This window comes from Rutilus rutilus (genome assembly GCF_951802725.1).
Source record: "Rutilus rutilus genome assembly, chromosome: 15".
NCBI classification, from domain to species: domain Eukaryota; kingdom Metazoa; phylum Chordata; class Actinopteri; order Cypriniformes; family Leuciscidae; genus Rutilus; species Rutilus rutilus.
Window position 1 is genome coordinate 22788308 of NC_140220.1, and position 17030 is coordinate 22805337.

The 17030-nt window shown below is 38.2% G+C and overlaps 1 protein-coding gene across 1 annotated transcript in view; it reads left to right on the forward strand.

Annotated features, from left to right (window-relative positions):
* The first annotated feature begins 1597 nt into the window (after window positions 1–1597).
* Window positions 1598–17030, forward strand: part of fam20b (FAM20B glycosaminoglycan xylosylkinase) — a 30847-nt gene continuing 15414 nt past the window's right edge. Inside the window, exons 1-5 of the mRNA XM_084433240.1 lie at window positions 1598–1959; window positions 5111–5319; window positions 6387–6890; window positions 10202–10288; window positions 14751–14860. Of these exons, the coding sequence (XP_084289366.1) occupies window positions 6514–6890; window positions 10202–10288; window positions 14751–14860 (574 nt within the window). The 5' untranslated portion in view covers window positions 1598–1959; window positions 5111–5319; window positions 6387–6513. The remainder of the gene's footprint in view (window positions 1960–5110; window positions 5320–6386; window positions 6891–10201; window positions 10289–14750; window positions 14861–17030) is intronic.

Consider the following 17030-nt stretch of genomic DNA (forward strand, 5'->3'; position numbering starts at 1 on the left):
CCGATGTGATTGGTGCAGCTCGGACACAAGGGCATATTTAATGAGCATCATTACTCGACACCAGAGTAACTCGCTGAGCAAATTCAACTTGTGCTCTCACGAGAACTCTGGATTTCCAGGGTAATAGGATACTATATTACATATTTATTATATTTTTACTTATTAAATAAAGTTGTTATTATAATAAAAAATGCATTATATTTAATTTGAGTTATTTTTAACCTTAAATAATACTACCAGCTGAATGCTCCACTTTTAAATGTGTGATCCTTTATCTTTCAGTGGGGTATTTTTAGCTGCACTTACAGTGAGTTTCTTTAAAGATGTGCAAACCATACTGTTCTGCTGAATGTGCACGGGGAGGTGGAGGATGACAGAATGTTCTTGATGTCCTTTTGTGTGAAAAGCTACATTTTACACAGAAAGGGCTTCACTGAGGTTTTGTTTTTCAGTGAACACTACACAACTTTTGTAGAACACAAAAGGTGTTTGTTACAATCCCCCAGGCTGCTCATTTAATACGAGGACAGAGGGTGGTGACTACAGCTGCCAAGCTCTACAGAGGACACAACAGAGTCTTACGAAGACATGTGAGGGTTTCATGTGAGGAATCGACAAATCAAAGTCGTTCACTTTTAAATCTTAGCCTGCTGTAGCTCATCAATTTCATTTGGGCATATTAAAAAAAAAGTGTCTATATTGTAGTGTTGTGTTAGAGATTGATAGACCCATTCATTTGTGCTGTATTTCAGACAATCAGTCAGGAAGAAAGAAATGAATGAAGGTTAGAATGAGCATGACTCATGAAGACGAGTAACTGATGACAGAATTTTTGTTTTTGGATGAAGATGGGGTAGTTCACCCACTCATCATTTGTCACTCATCACACCCTCATGTCATTCAATATATATTCATTTATTATTATTACTATTTCTGTTTGTTTGTTTGTTGTTTTGATCCATTTAAATGGAAGTCACTGGCCACCAAAACTGAACTTTGTGAGGGTGAGTATAATTTTCATTTTGGGTGAAATAACCCTTTTAGAGTTTAGCCCATGTTTATGATTAGGTGCAACATAATAAGGAATAAGGAATGTTATAGATTGATGTGTGTATAATCATACAGACCTTTAGTCACAGACAGTACATTAATACTGTGTGATACTTCCCCCTGCTGTTCACCAAGAGACAGACAAGAGGAGAATCTCTGTGTGCCTACTTTGAGGACAAATTTGTACCCAGAATTGACCAAAATCTCCAAAAAACTCCCTTTAGGGACATCCTCATTTGTAAATCTGGTATAAAAATAAGTAAAGATTATTCTTTTTTTTTAAATGCATAAAGTTTTGTGTGATGGGTACGTTTAGGACAGAATACAGGTCATACAGTATAAAAACCATTACGTCTATGGAATGTCCCCATTTAGATCTAGCTCAATAGTGTGTGTGTGTGTGTGTGTGTGTGTGTGTGTGTGTGTGTGTGTGTGTGTGTGTGTGTGTGTGTGTCGGTAAACCTTATGTTATGGGGACAAAATGTCCCCACAAAGATGTTTTTTGAAAATGTAAAAATGTAGAAAGAGCTCTGTGACGGGTAAGTTTAGGGGTGGGGTTATTTTAAGGGGATAGAATATACAGTTAATCATGTCTATGGAAAACATGAAAACACAATGTGTGTGTATAGAAAAATAGATGCCGTAATTGAAATGACGATAGTTATTCGCTTTATTTTTTTATTCCGTTAACTAAATGCCCATGAACACTAATATGCCGTGTTCACTTTAAGACGCGGAGGGTTTGTGTGTTCACATTCAGCCAGGAAGAGCCGAACACAGAGAATCACACACATGAATAGCTGCAGTGAATGGAGCCTGACGGACAGACGGCTGGATATCGATGATAAACGCGTCTTAACCGCGACCAACTGAGAGTCGGGGGTTTTCTGTTTCATCAGTAGCGCAAGGGTGAGTCGATACATTCAAATGTCACGGTTTCACTGTTAGCTTGTTAGCCGTGCGGGTATACTCTGACTAAAAACTAGGACTCTAACTCACTAACAGCAACTACTGACACTCGTATAAAGAGGCACACCTTCGGTGAACTCAGAGCTGTCGTTGAATTATTTCTGTGGTGATTTTATCGCTGTAATATGAAGAAACGAGGGAATTTGGGGCTAGCTGGCTAACCGCTATTAGCATTAACGTTATAGCGTTTAAAATGCATACAATTTCGCGACATTTGACTGGGAAAACACATTTCTATTAACTTTTGGATATTAAACAAACTGTTTTTGTGTCAACTGATTCCTTGTATTGCGTAAATATGATAACAGTCAGTATTAGGTGTGTTTAAACGCATGACAGCAGTGGAACATCACCTTACTGAGCATCTTAAATGTAAAAGCCCGTCTGTTTTCATGCACAAGTCTACACTTGAACCTGTTTGTGTAACAGTTAGTAGTTCAGGTGTGACAGCCGTGTGTTAGCGTGTAGCTGGAGTCCGTATGAATGGCGGAGTGTGTAGCATCATTAGTGCCTGCGTGTACAGGATATGCTGCAGGCGGTCATGATGGATGTAATGTTACACTTACTCACCTGGATGTGTGTGTGTGTATGATGATGAGTTGATCACTCGACCGAAGACCAGACATTTGCAGAGATCTGGATGATCTGGACTAGTAGTGTTCAAATGCAGGGCTGTTTTAATATGGATAAAATACTTACTGTGTGAGAGCTCTTCTCTGTTAGAGGCTCATTCAAGATGTTTTCCAGTGTTTGCGAGACGGGTGTCGCCACTGACTGTGGACCTCATGGGGTCTGTGTGTGTGTTGGGTCCAGTTACTACCCTGATTTTTAAAAAGGGGGTGATATTGCTGCAGTTAGAATCTGGATATGTGATTTCTAGACTCAACAATATACATACATATATGTATATGTGTGTGTGTGTATATATATATATATATATATATATATATATTGTTGAGTCTAGAAATCACACTATATATATATATATATATATATATATATATATATATATATATATCTCAGATAAACTAGCATTAAAAAATTTGGGAATCAGTATGATTTTTTTAACAGAAATTAATATTAAATCAGCAAGGATGCGTTTAATTGATCAAACAGTAAAGACTTTTCAATTTCACATAAATGCTTTTTTTTATTTTTTTTTATTTTGGGGGGAAAAAATGCATCACAGACTGATTTCCATACAAATATTAGTCAGTACAACTATTTTCACAAAATGTTTCTTGAGCATCATATTAGAATGATTTCTGATGTGACACAATGAAGACTGGATGCTGAAAATTCAGCTTTGGTCACAGGAATAAATTAAATTTGAAAACACATTCAAATAGAAAACAGTTTCACAATATTACTGTTTTACTGTATTTTTGATCAAATAAATGCAGCCTTGGTGAGCATAAGAGACTTTCAAATCTTACTGACCCCAAACTTCTGAATGCTCAGCTTCACTCCTCTCCGCTCACATAAGCCCCTTTCACACAGCGCATTGAACCCGGGAAATTGCCGGCAAATTGCCGGAACGCCTTCTGTGTGAACGCAAACACGACCCGGGTTTAAAGCCGGGATCGATGCCGGGTTGGGGACCTAGTAACATTGCCGTGTTCAGTCCCGGGACGCGCGCTGTGTGAACAAAAGCCGTAATAATGCCGTGTCGTAGTGATGACGCTGAAGCCGGGATCGTTCGCCAGCTGTGAAACGGTACGAAATGCGCAATTTTATGATCGAATCAGAGAAATAAATGCACAAGCGTGGTTTCTCGAGAGAGAAATCGCAGCTCATAAGCAAACTGAAGACGCTGCTGAGACATTACAAGTCACATCGATGTCACGTGTCTTTCCGGGACATACACGGGTTGTGTGTGAACGCGCTCTCTGATTCCGGTAGATCACTGGCAGTGTGAATGAACCAAAATCAAACGAACCCGGGTCAAATCCCGGGTCACTTTATCCGTGTATTTTCCGGAATCTCTGTGTGAAAGGGGCTATACTGTAGTCTGGAACACAACAGTGAAATGTTTCAGTTCAGTTGTTGGACTCAATAGCTCCACTCTTGGCATACCGCTTGACTAAACAATTTCGAGAACAGAACTGCAATAATAGCTGGAAGTTCTACAGCTATAAGGAAACTCCATGACGGATGGAGACATTCGTGACGCATTTAAATCAACAAAATTTGCAAAAACAATGTTAAGTGCAATGAGTGCATCCCAGAAAACCAATTTATATGTTTAAAAAAAGTGCATGCACATAATTATAGAGTATAAGATTTATTGACCTGAAACTCTCAAACTGTATCAGGCCATCTTTATCATTGAGCCTTGGATGAGCATTTGTCATCTTAGCTCTAAAGAGATGTTTAAAGGCACCAGAAGAGAATCGACACAGATCGATATAGCTTTAGAAAAAAAAACTTTGCATTGTGATTTTTCGTCTTATGTTCTATAATCAAAGCGATGTCTTTTATGGATGTCTGCCAATCGATTGGCTTTATGCCGTTGCCGTGAGTGGGCTCGGTGAGCTCACAGAGCGCTGTAGTAAATGTGTATTTGTGTTTAGTAGAAGTCTCAAACACAGATAGGCCTAAGCCCCAGGCTGAGATCAGGAAGTCTGTGTTTGCTCAGCACCGCAGTGAGTTTGGGCCGAGAGAATGCTGCTTGGGTGGCTCTTTCTCTTTTTATTTACACCCTGAGGTCCATCATGAGTCTTGCACGTTTGTTATAAGACAGTCGGTCTAATCCATCCTCTCATCAAAGTGAGCCATTCGGTGTACATCACAGTAGTGATGTGTTCGTGTGCATGCACAAGTTTATAAACATATGTTTACTCAATGCATGTATGTTGACGGTACAAGATAATATACTTCACTGCTCAGCAAGGACACATTAAATTGATGGAAAGTGACCGTAAAGACAGTAAATCAGGGTTTCCACAAAAATGTTAAGCAGCACAAAATTCATGTATGAATTGCATTTTGAATAAACTGATAGACTGCATTGACCCACCTAGTTTAGCTGTAATTATTGATGCACCGTAAGCTTTGTGTACTTATTTTTGTCTTGTTTTTCTTCTTTAAGGAGATCAAACCTGCTCAGAGAGATGGCACAGAAAGCAGACTCGTCCTCCAGACAGTAACAGACAGACACACCTGAGCCCCACCCTGAACACAACACTGGGCTGGACTCCAGATCATATGTTAGCAGGATTGAAGTGTGTGAGAGGTCGTCACGTCAAACGCTAACGCACACACACGACCTTATATAACGGAGGAAGCTCTCCTGCATCAGTGAGTGCTCTTATGTGAAGTGCGCCTGTCATTGTCAGTCTCACAGTACAAGATAATCCATAGGGTGTTGACACAAATCTCATCATTCAATTCATTTCCAATATTGATTCAATTCAATATCGATTCGTTAGGATGTATATCAGGTACAGTACATGCCAGATTTTTCAAGGGAAAAGAAATCGCTGAACTAATGCTGTAACCCTGTCATTTGATACATTACTATAATATTAAAGGTTAAAATGAAAATTATTGCACACGGCAGTTTTTATAATAACCTTTTAATGATACAATGGTTACACTTTATTTTGAGGTGTCCTTTTTACGATGTGTAATATTAATTAACTTGTACTTGCTATAGGGTTAGGTTTTGATTTAGGGTTAGTTGCATGTGATTATGCATAATGTGTTGTTATTATTTTAGTAACTACATGTAACGTGTAACAAGGACACTGTAAAATAGTGTTATCGATATAATTTTTACTTTATTCGTTTATTCATTCGATGGATTCATTTAGACATTAAATATTGAAGAACAGGATTAATTAAAAATATAATGAATATGAAATATAGTGCATATTATTTAGAAAATATTCCTCACTAGAGTTAATTTTTCTAGCTAACTGTCGAGTTTTGGACATTGAATGGCTTTTCTGAGGCTTTTCTTATGTGAAAGTTTACAAGCTGTTTTATTGACGTCTTTCCACAGTTGAAACGCTGATTTACCGATTACATGTGCCATGATACAGATTTTAATAAGTATCTTTCAAAATGTTCATTCATGTTTATTTCGTGCCATAACAAGTAGAAAAGCAAAAGAGATGATCAATTCACACCACATTAAAGAGTGCCAAAGTGGTATAAATTGACACAATTTGAAAGCTGATACTATCAAAAGTAACAAAGCACAAAGATTATCGCAGTTATGAGATGAGAAGTGCACTACACATTATGTTTAGTACAGTTTTGTTCACAGCCTTAATAAATAACAGCACTGGCTCATGATAGACCTATTCTGAGTCAAATACTGTGCTCGGTTAAAATGATAAGCGCTCTCTCTCTTCTCACAGGAAGTGTCTTCCGTCCTCACCCCCGTCCGGTGGTGGTGGTGTTGGTGGTGAGACAGCGGGCAGTGCCATGTCCCAGGCGTGAGTGCGTGTCTCCTGGCAGACTCAGGTGTGGTGGCTGCAGGAGGTGATGAAGCTGAAGCAGCGTGTGGTGGTGCTGTGCGCTGTGCTCTTTCTCCTCGGCCTGGCCAAGGTCTTCCTGCTGGATGGAGGAGAGGGATCGGCCGCCAGCCGCCGGGACCTCCGGGCCTTTCGCAAGATGGAGGCCAGCCTGGCCCTGGCCAAAGGAGCTCGCCTCACACACACCTTGCAGTCGCCCTGGGAAGTGGCCGCCCAGTGGGTGGGTCCGCGGGAGGTGTACCCGGACGAGACGCCCGAGCTCGCCGCTGTGCTGAACGCCCTGGCCACCGCTCGCGTGGAGAGGGCGGATGTGGGCTATAAAGGCACCCAGCTGAAAGCCCTGCTGGTGCTCGACGGAGGACAGAAAGTGGTATTCAAACCCAAGAGGTGAGGAGAAGATGATTAATATGGGGAACGAAAGAGAGAAAGTAATGAGAGTCTGAATGAAGTCCAAATGAAAAGAGTGAGTGATTTAGCGAGAGGGAGAGTGAGGGGAAGAGCGAGTGAGCAAATTAGAGAACGAAAAAGCCAGTGAGTGAAACAGAAAAAGAGATGAATGAATAAGAGACGTAATAATAGTCTTTGTTATTTATACTCTGCCTTTCAGGGACCTGAGCACGCTTCACAATGTGTAGTAAAGCAAGAGCAATAACTACAGTAGAACAGAATACAAATGAAACAAAAATACAAACAGGAAGCAACAGAAAATGCGACACAAACAATTCATTACCAAACATCTGCTAGCCGAGGTTTAGGACCTGCCGCCCATCTTAAAGGCACCATGAAATAAAAAATGGACAATTGCTGTTGCAGTAGAAAACCACAACCACCCAAAATCATTTTCTCAGCATTTATTAAATTAGGTTAATGTATTTTCTACATATAGACTACCATTCTAATGTTTTGAAAGAAGTCTCTTATACTCACCAAGGCTGCATTTATTTGATAAAAAAAATACAATTAAACAGCAATATTGTGAAATATTGTTACAATTTAAAATAATTGTTTTCTATTTTAATATATTTTAAAAATATATATATATTCCTGTGATGGTAAAGCTGAATTTTCATTACCATTACTCCAGTCTTCAGTGTGACATGATCCTTCAGAAATCATTCTAATATGATGGTTTGCTGCTCAAGAAACATTTCTGATTATTATCAATGTTGAAAAGAGTTGTTCTGCTTAATATTTATCTGGAAACCATGATCTTTTTTTTTTTCATGGTTCGATGAATAGAAAGTTCAAATTACATTTATTTTTTAACATTTAAAATGTCTTTACTGTCACTTTTGATCAATTAAATGCATCTTTGCTGAATAAAAGTATAGTAATAAAAATGTGTTAATGTATACAAATATTAATTAATTAAAAAAAGCATCAGTGTATTTGTAAATTAACATCAGCCTGCATTAATAAATGATGTAAAAGATGTTGTATAGAATAAAATACTATAGTTATGGTAACAAATTTAACCTATTTGTAAAGTATTACCAGGATATTTCTCGAATAAAATAGCATGTGCATTTAAAGCTCAAAGCTGATCTGACATAACTTCAGGTGAGTTTAGCTGTCTGCTCTCATCTGAGCCTATTAGATTTATCGTGGATCTACAGGGACTTTAGATAAGTGAGGAAACTCTCCTGCTGCCCTTCATCACTGAGGTCATCGATCAAACACACCTTATCTGTGATGGCTTCACATCCAGACTGAGCTTTCACAGTCCATGCGCACTGAACATGTTGGCCCCAAACGGCTGAATTGGGTGTGCCATTCAAAGTGGAATGTGGGTTATCTTCCAAATAGGAAGTTAATATAACGTTGAATAGATTGCAACGGTAGGGTTACACCTGGAGTATTTATTACTTTGAGCTTTTACTTTGTTTTTGTTTTCTTCTAAAAAATCTGCTGTGGTGTCTATAGTTTCAGAATGACATGGAAGAATAAATGCTGTCTGCACATTTGCCTTAATGTGAAAACAATGTTTGTTTTTTTGCAGCACTCTTAACCTCAATAACATCAATATATTCTGGAAAGGAAAAAAAATATATATTTCAGGTTTCCAAGCAGGCCATGGCCACAGTACTCATGTTTCTTGTGGGTGTAATAGCCACTGTATTATAGGATTATATACAGTCGAGTCTACCCAACAAGTTTGAAAAATTGGTCTGGCATTAAGACTTATGTGGGCGTTGTGTGTTGGAGACAGTCCTGGGTTATATTGAAACTATTAAAACAATATTATGCTTGCTCATTACATACCTGCTGTTTAAGGAACAAGTAATAACAGGTAGGGAGTGTGTGTGTGTGTGTATTTACGTTATGAGTAGTTTGACTAATTACTCTAATCATAACATAGTGTCCACACTGAATGTGAAAATGCTGTGTGACACCATGCGATCATAGCCAGCCAGAACATGTCTGATATTTAATATCGTTCATACTACAGGGCTGTTGAATGCTTGAATCTGATTGGTTGACGAACGTTCTAAGGTGTGCGATTATTTTCAGGGAAACGTACGGCTAAAGTAGTTCCAGGCAGGTCTCGACTGCATTAGTTCCATATCACTTTGCGTAGTTGACTGTAATAATGGGAAAAAAAGGATACAATTCATAACAAGAAAAAACATGCAGCCCCATGCTTGATCTGCCATTTTCGATGTCTAACTTCACAATGAATGGAAATGTGCAGTTTAATTTGAAAAAATTAAGTATATAGTCCTATCTATAATCAATAGAAAATTAAACTGAATATATAAATAAATTGATAGTCCTGCTGCACGGGGTTTCGTAATTATTGCTGATAATATAACAAATAAATAAATATTGATAGGCCTACTTGTTAAAAGTGCTTTGTGTTTCATTAATTAGGCTAGCCTACTGTCAATAATAGAAAAAAAGAATTAACAAATTAAAACGAATTGAATAAATAAATTAAATAATATTGATGCACATGCTTTTCTGTCTCATTATTGCTACCTCTCTCTCTCTTTAATAACTTCATTAATAACTGCATAAAGCCGGGGACACACTTACTGTAAGGCCGATTATGAATGTAATTTGATACTTAGACTAAACGCGACCTTTGGGCATGATCAGTTATGTGTTCACACAGTCGGTGTTTAAAATCTGCTGCAGTCGATGGAAACATTCTGTAAGTGTGTTCAGTTCAGTCTGTTTCAGCTAGTCGTTAAGTGTGTCCCCAGCATTAGTCTGCTATCAGTGGCTCAAACCTCTGTTACTAACTCTAAAATTACGTTTTGGAATTAGCAACGGAGGCGTGGGATTAGATGCGTAAGAAATTAGTATTACATTTACCAAAAACTGGACAAACGTCTTGAAATACATCATCTGAACAATGTTTCGAGGTGTGGTAACTGTAGTATAAGCGGAATAATTGACTCCGAGCAGTTGAATTATTAGAAAAATAAACATGCACACAAAATAATTTTTCTTCTAATTCAGCGGCCTGTCTTCAATTATTCCTTGCGTAATTTGATCCCATGAGGATTCAGTTTGGGTGTGTACACACAACACGACACTCCAGACATGAAGACGACAACTAATAATTTAATTGAATAGCTTGCACACTTGGTTTCGCCTGAGTTCATTAGGACATGGATAACTCTAGTCTTTTAAGTTGCATCTTTGTGTCTGCCTTTGTTGTATACATCTACTTTATTTTCTCTCATTATTAGGTACACTAGAGATTATGTGGTCGAGGGAGAGCCGTATGCAGGGTACGATCGGCATAATGCAGAAATTGCTGCTTTCCACTTGGACAGGTAATGTGTACACACACACACACAAACACACACTAGGGCTGCATAATAATAACAAATAATTACACATCTTGATTTTAAGTCTCATATACAACCAAATTGAATCTGTTCGATTTAGTAAAAATTAACCCCTGGGACACGCCCAGAAATGCTCAGTGTACACATTTAAAACATCAAAGCTGAGAATTATGCTTCTGAATTACATAAATGCTGTTTTATACATCAGAAAATCAACACCACATAAAAATCCTGATAATGAAATTTCAAATACATTACACTTGTAAGCAATATGACTGACTAAAACTTGAATGTTCTGACTAGAGATTGATCAAAGGTTTCATATGACTTGTTTGACTTCCTGTTCAGCGTGAGCTTATTGACTGTTCGCAAACATGGTGTTAGAAGCTGGTTCGGCAAGAGTCTCTCTCTCTCTACCCCACACGTTCCTGTAAAAAACTCTACTGTCCTATCCAAAAAAGCCACAAAAAAAAAAAATAACTTTGACTGTGATCATTAGAGTAATTTGCAAATTGCCAACGTTTTTCTTTCGACTAAAGCTTCTTGCCAGGCAATGTTTCTTATTTCCAGAGGATACTGTGTGAACTCACATTTTTTTGTGGCATTGAAGGTTGTGGGTGTTCAACAAGAAAAATAACTGCATGCAGACTTGGAATGACATGAGAGTTAAAGAAAAAGGGCCTCAGATTCACTTCTGTCTTTGATTGGTTACAGTGCTCAGCTTGTCTAGAAACTCTTATAAATAAAAAACACATTAATTAAATAAATGTTTTTCTCCAAAACACATTGCCCACAATTATTGCCACCCCTAGAATTTTTTTACGAGTAAAATATCTCTGAAGTATATTCCCATTAATATTTACCTTTTTTTAGCACACCAGGGGGACTAGGAGCATGAAATTGTCTCGCTATGACTTCTTGTTTCACAGGAGTATAAATATGAGGAAACACAAAGGCCAAATTCACTTAATCATCCATCACAATTAGTAAAACCAACGAATCTAGTTCGTTCGGTGCAGCAAAAGATTGTTGAGCTTTACAAAATAGAAAGTGGCTGTAAGAAAATAGCTTAAGCATTGAAAATCCCCATTTTGACCATCAGGGCAATAATTAAGAAGTTCCAATCAACTAAAGATGCTATGAATCTGCCTGGAAGAGGACGTGTGTCTATATTGTCTTAATGCACGGCGAGGAGGAAAGTTTGAGTGGCCAAAGACTCTCCAAGGATCACAGATGGAGAATTGCAGAGATTAGTTGAGTCTTGGGGGTCAGAAAGCCTAAAAAAATTATCAGACAACCCTTACACAACCACATGTTGTTTGGGAGGGTTTCAAGAAAAATCCTCCTCGCTCCTCCAAAAATAAACTCCAGCATATTCAGTTGTCAGACATGACTGGAACTTCAAAAGGGACCGGATTCTATAGTCAGATGAAAATAAAAAAAGAGCTTTTTGGCAACAAACCCACCAGATGTGTTTGGTGCGAACAGGGATAAAAAGTACCCCATGCCCACGGTTAAGTATACTGCTGGATCTTTAATGTTGTGGGCCTATTTTTTGTTGGAGGTCCTGGACTTCTTGTTCAGATGCATGGTATTATGGATTCCAGCAAATACCAACAGATAAAAAATCTAAACCTGACCGCTTCTGCTAGAAATCGTATAATGGGCCGTGGTTGGATCTTCCATCAGGACAACTGTCCAAAACAAACTTCAAAATCAACACAAAAATGGGTCACTGAGCACAAAATGAAGCTTCTGCCATGACCGTCCCAGTCCCCTGCCCTGAACCCTATAGAAACTGAGTGGGCTGAACTGAAGAGAAACGCCAACATGGATCTGGGAATCTGAAGGATCTGGAGAGATTCTGTATGGAGGAATGGTCAGAGCTGTTATCTTGAAAAAAGGAGATTGCAAAAAGTATTTAATAAAAGGGGACAAATAATTGTGGCCAACATGTTTTGGAGAAAAACATTTATCCCAATGTGGCAATTCTGAGCACAAGTGTGTGTATATAGTGTGTGTGTATTAAATTACTTTGAAGATTTTTCAGACTTTCTTCTTTTTTTTTTTTACTTTCTATTCATCAAAGAATCCTGAATTTTTTTTGTCACCGTTTCCACAATTTAAGCAGCACAACTGTTTTGGATATTGATAATAATAATCAGAAATGTTTTTTGAGCAGCAAATCATCATCATAGAATGATTTCTGAAGGATCGTGTGACACTGAAGACTAGAGTAATGATGATGAATATCACTGTTTTTACTGTTTTTTTTTTTTTTTTTTTTTTTATCAAATAAATGCAGCCTTGGTGAGCATGAGATACTTTTTTCAAAAAAATTATTTTACAGTGTCCTTGTTACACTTTACATGTAATTTCTGTAGTAGTAACTATAAATGATGCATAATTACATGCAACTAACCCTAAATCAAAACCTAATCCTATACTAAGTACATGTAGTTAATTATTATTACTCAGTTATTAAATGTATAATTACATTGTAATATGGACACCTTCAAATAAATGTAACCAAAAAATCTTACTGACCTCAAACTTTTGAACAGTAGTATATTTTAAAGGTGAACTAAGTAACTTTTTTTACCTTAACTGAACAGCTTCGGAGTCATTGGAATGGTTATATTACTTATTTCGGGGTGAATGGTGGTCGTTTCGCACCCCCCTGGTGCCCGAGAGTGGAAAATACGCACTTGCAACTTTGGGGCGGCGGGCCGCCGGCCGCCACGTCAGGAAGTCTCGCGTGATATCAGGTCTCGCGATGTAAACAATTGCTTTACGGCCAAAATAAATCTGCTAAAATGCCGTCATTATTGCATTCCCTCACGCTGTCCGAACCCGAATGAAGAAGACGTTTTAAATTATATCCCATCTGCTTTGATGTCGTTGATCTACTAGCCTCTGGTGTCTGAGAATAGCCAACGAGTTTTTACAACAGTGTTGTCAAATATCTATTCCGAAGCTGTGGGGGGAGCTCTAGAGAGAAACCTGCGAGCAAAAAGCGAGAATACAGCGAAGAAATCCCGAAGTTACTGAATGCAGCTTTAAAGACCCCTATATATTATGAAAAAAGAAATGTGTAAAGTACTATCTGGAAAATTTGAATATTAGAATACGGTTAAAATAGCTGTCAATAGATTAAAATAATGAATTAATCTCATGCTACCAGTTTTTAGAAAGCAGAATAACAGTCAACAGTAATAATGTCAGATGATTTAAATCTATGTTTTATTTAGAATAATATTTTTCTCTGAACTTTTCCATGGGCCCTTGCAGCCTACTGGAGGTCCCAGACCCAAGTTCGAAAACCCCTGCTCTAGTGAAAATTCCTAATCGTCATCTTGATCAATACATGATTAATTATGTCACTGAAACACTATCAGTAGTGCACAAAAAAACCCTGTCCATCTTACATGGCATTTATATCTAGGGCCAGATTTACTAACAGCTTGCACCAGCACAAACCCTCTTTTGGTGTTAAAAAAAAATCTACAGTCAGGATTTACTAAGCAAAGGTGTGGACAGGGTTATTTTTACAGCTGATCTTATTACAAATGCATTTGTGGGAGTTTCCCTTTCAGACACACAATTTATGGGAGGAGAGTATTTAATTGAATCACGCAAGGTGATTTACTAGGTTTGGGCTCGTCAATGTACTGGTGTTTGCGCCATTATTTACCGCCCAAAAAAGCATGTCTTAAACTAGACGCTACCTGGTAGATTGCATTGGTCATTATGGATATGATCTGACTGCGTTTGTGTTCTTTAATTTGAGCGTCGTCAGTAGATCGCGCTGAACTTTACACTCCCATCTGCGCTTTTGTGGAATTCACTCTTCGCAGGAAGTTTGATTAACAGGCGATCTGACCAATCATAATCCGCCATTTTTGTCCGACAAAGCAGTCTGGAGAGTTAGTAGATTGACGTTGGTGGATTTGAACTTGAAAAACGGTGTGTACTGACGTCTTTCCACGGTTGAAACGACATTTCTTCTGATGTTCATTCATGTTTATTTGATGCAATAAATTAACTAGAAGGAAGAGATGATCGGTTCACGAGCAGCTTTAACTGAGGCGCTACAGCGATCTTTCACGACACATTAAAGAGCCATAAAATGGTATTTATTGTTTAAATTTCTTTAGAAAATGACAAAATTTGAAAAATTTGTTTCAAATCAAAAGTGATCTGCTCTGTCCTGTCTGTCAGCACGTTGTCAGTGTCCTCTTTGCTCCGCGATGTATATTTCACTGCGTGAGAACATGGTGGGGCGTGAGAGTGGCGTGGCTTGTCGGCCATAGCAACAGTAACTAAAGGGGACGGGTCTTTGCGAACGGTCAATTGCGCTCTCACGCTAATTTGCCCTGTTTAGTAAATCTGGCCCCTAGTCTGACAATCAGTTGTATGCTGACAGCTTCTTGATCTCTTCCTGCAGGATCCTGGGTTTTAGGAGAGCGCCCCTGGTGGTGGGGAGGTTTATGAATCTGCGTACAGAGATAAAGCCAGTAGCCACAGATCAACTGCTGAGCACTTTCCTGATGCACGGTCAGTTTCCTTTTTTTTTTTTTTTTGCTTCTCTATCACAGTTCCTCATCTTCCTTCTCTATTCTGGAACCGCTCCGCACATTTCGAGCACAGAAAAGGGAAAATTGTGCTCCACACCTGCTGGTGTCATGATACTAAATTTCAGTTGTACATAAGATACCAGTGAAATTTCACAATTATTAACCCTTTCGCACGTACGATCACACCGGTGTGATCAGTCTAGGCTGGTCCCTGGAGCGTACGATCACACCGGTGTGATTAGAACAGTCAGTGCATGACGTGTTCAACTGCTAAATTCAAATGTGCTTTCGCGCGTTGGCTGGCGCTGAGCCAGAGACAGGCACGCTCAGAGCTGTCATATATCACAACTTTTCAGTGTTTTCAACCACATAATGTTTATTTTAGGTTTCAGACATATAAGTACTAAAAAAACAATACATTTAGAGTTTGTAAAATACACACTGATGTCAAAGGAAGAGGCAATAATAATCCTTTCGATTATAATTAGACACGTTTTATTCATATCAGATACACATTGTGTAAGTAACTTTAAAGTTTACTCTATTCTTCTCCCAGTTCACCAGCCACTTACTTTTATGTATTTCGGGAGAAGTGGATGAATTCACGTGTTGTATAAAATCCAACAGATCCGATTCTCTGAACTGCGTCTGCGTCACAAACTAAGATGGCGGCGCCCATCGCACATACAGCTGAAGTTCGAACTAACGCGATCGTTATAAAGGTGGTTAAACAACAAAACACTTCCACTTGCATATATTTGACAATCGGAATATCTGATATTTCATGCCATATCTAACAAATTTGTGAATATTTTGAATAAAAAAGGAAAAATGGCATAAAAGCAGATCATCATTCATTCAGCTCTGTTGTTGCTGCGGTGTGTCACGTGACAAGCAATGACGCGCGTCACCATGGAAACCATAAAGTGACACATTCTAAATAACGGTCGCCTTGAAAAACTCACGCTGGGGGGTCAGCCAGAATATTTTAAACTTACGTGTGAAAGGGTTAACACCACTTTTGAGACCGTAGCAAAAACTTCTTCACTTGGGTTAAATAAGCTAATGATAAAATTCATACAAAGTACTTACATCGTTTAGATCAGGGGTGGGGAACGTTGGTCCAGGAGGGCCATTGTCCTGCAGAGTTTAGCTCCAACCCTGAAAAAAACTCACCTGATTGTAGCCTTAGTGATCCTGAAGACATTGATTAGCTTGTTCAGGTGTGTTTGATTAGGGTTGGAACTAAACTCTGCAGGAGAGTGGCCCTCCAGGACCAACGTTCCCCACCCCTGGTTTAGATGCTTTTCTTTTCTGTTAGTCAGCAGCAGCTTTACTGCTTGTCATGTTTACATGCTGAGCCTGTATTAATGAGTATATGTGGCCAGAGAGAAAGCTATGGGGAAAAGTGTCACAAAACCAGACTTTTGATTCTCAGCATAAAGTCTAGTCCAGTTTGGGGCTTGCATTAGACAATAATTCCCTACTTAGACAGGAAGAGACCATCTGACCAATATGTAAAACAACCAACCACAGTTTTGTTGATACTACAATAATCAACTGTCACCGAAGTGGCATTATGTATATTTTTTGGTAAGACAAAAAACACGTCTGGACAGATATTTAGAAAATGCCATCACAGATGATAAATATTGTTGACTGCTAATGGAAGGTGTTGTTATATACACTACAGCAGTGCTAGTGCATGAAATCATCAACCAGATGAACAATCTATCAAAATAGTTAAAAAAATATTTAAACTGGCTTATACTGCCAAATTTCAAATTTGACAAATCATTAGTTTTCTTGTCCCTGATGCTAAATTGCTTGTTACATCATATAATCAATTTTATATATATATATATATATATATATATATATATATATATATATATATATATATATATATATATCATTGTATAAGTTTACTTACCAATGATATTGAACAGTGAAATCACTATATAAATTAGCTGTCCAGTTATGCCTGAACTATTGACAGTCTTCACTCCTATTGGTTGTCGCTCCTAATATTCGCTCGTCATTTGCATAAAGTTGAAGGGGACCTATTAAGCAAAATTCATTTTTATAAGGTGTTTGAACACCAATGTGTGTCTACAGTGTGTGTAAACAACCAGCCTATAATTATACAA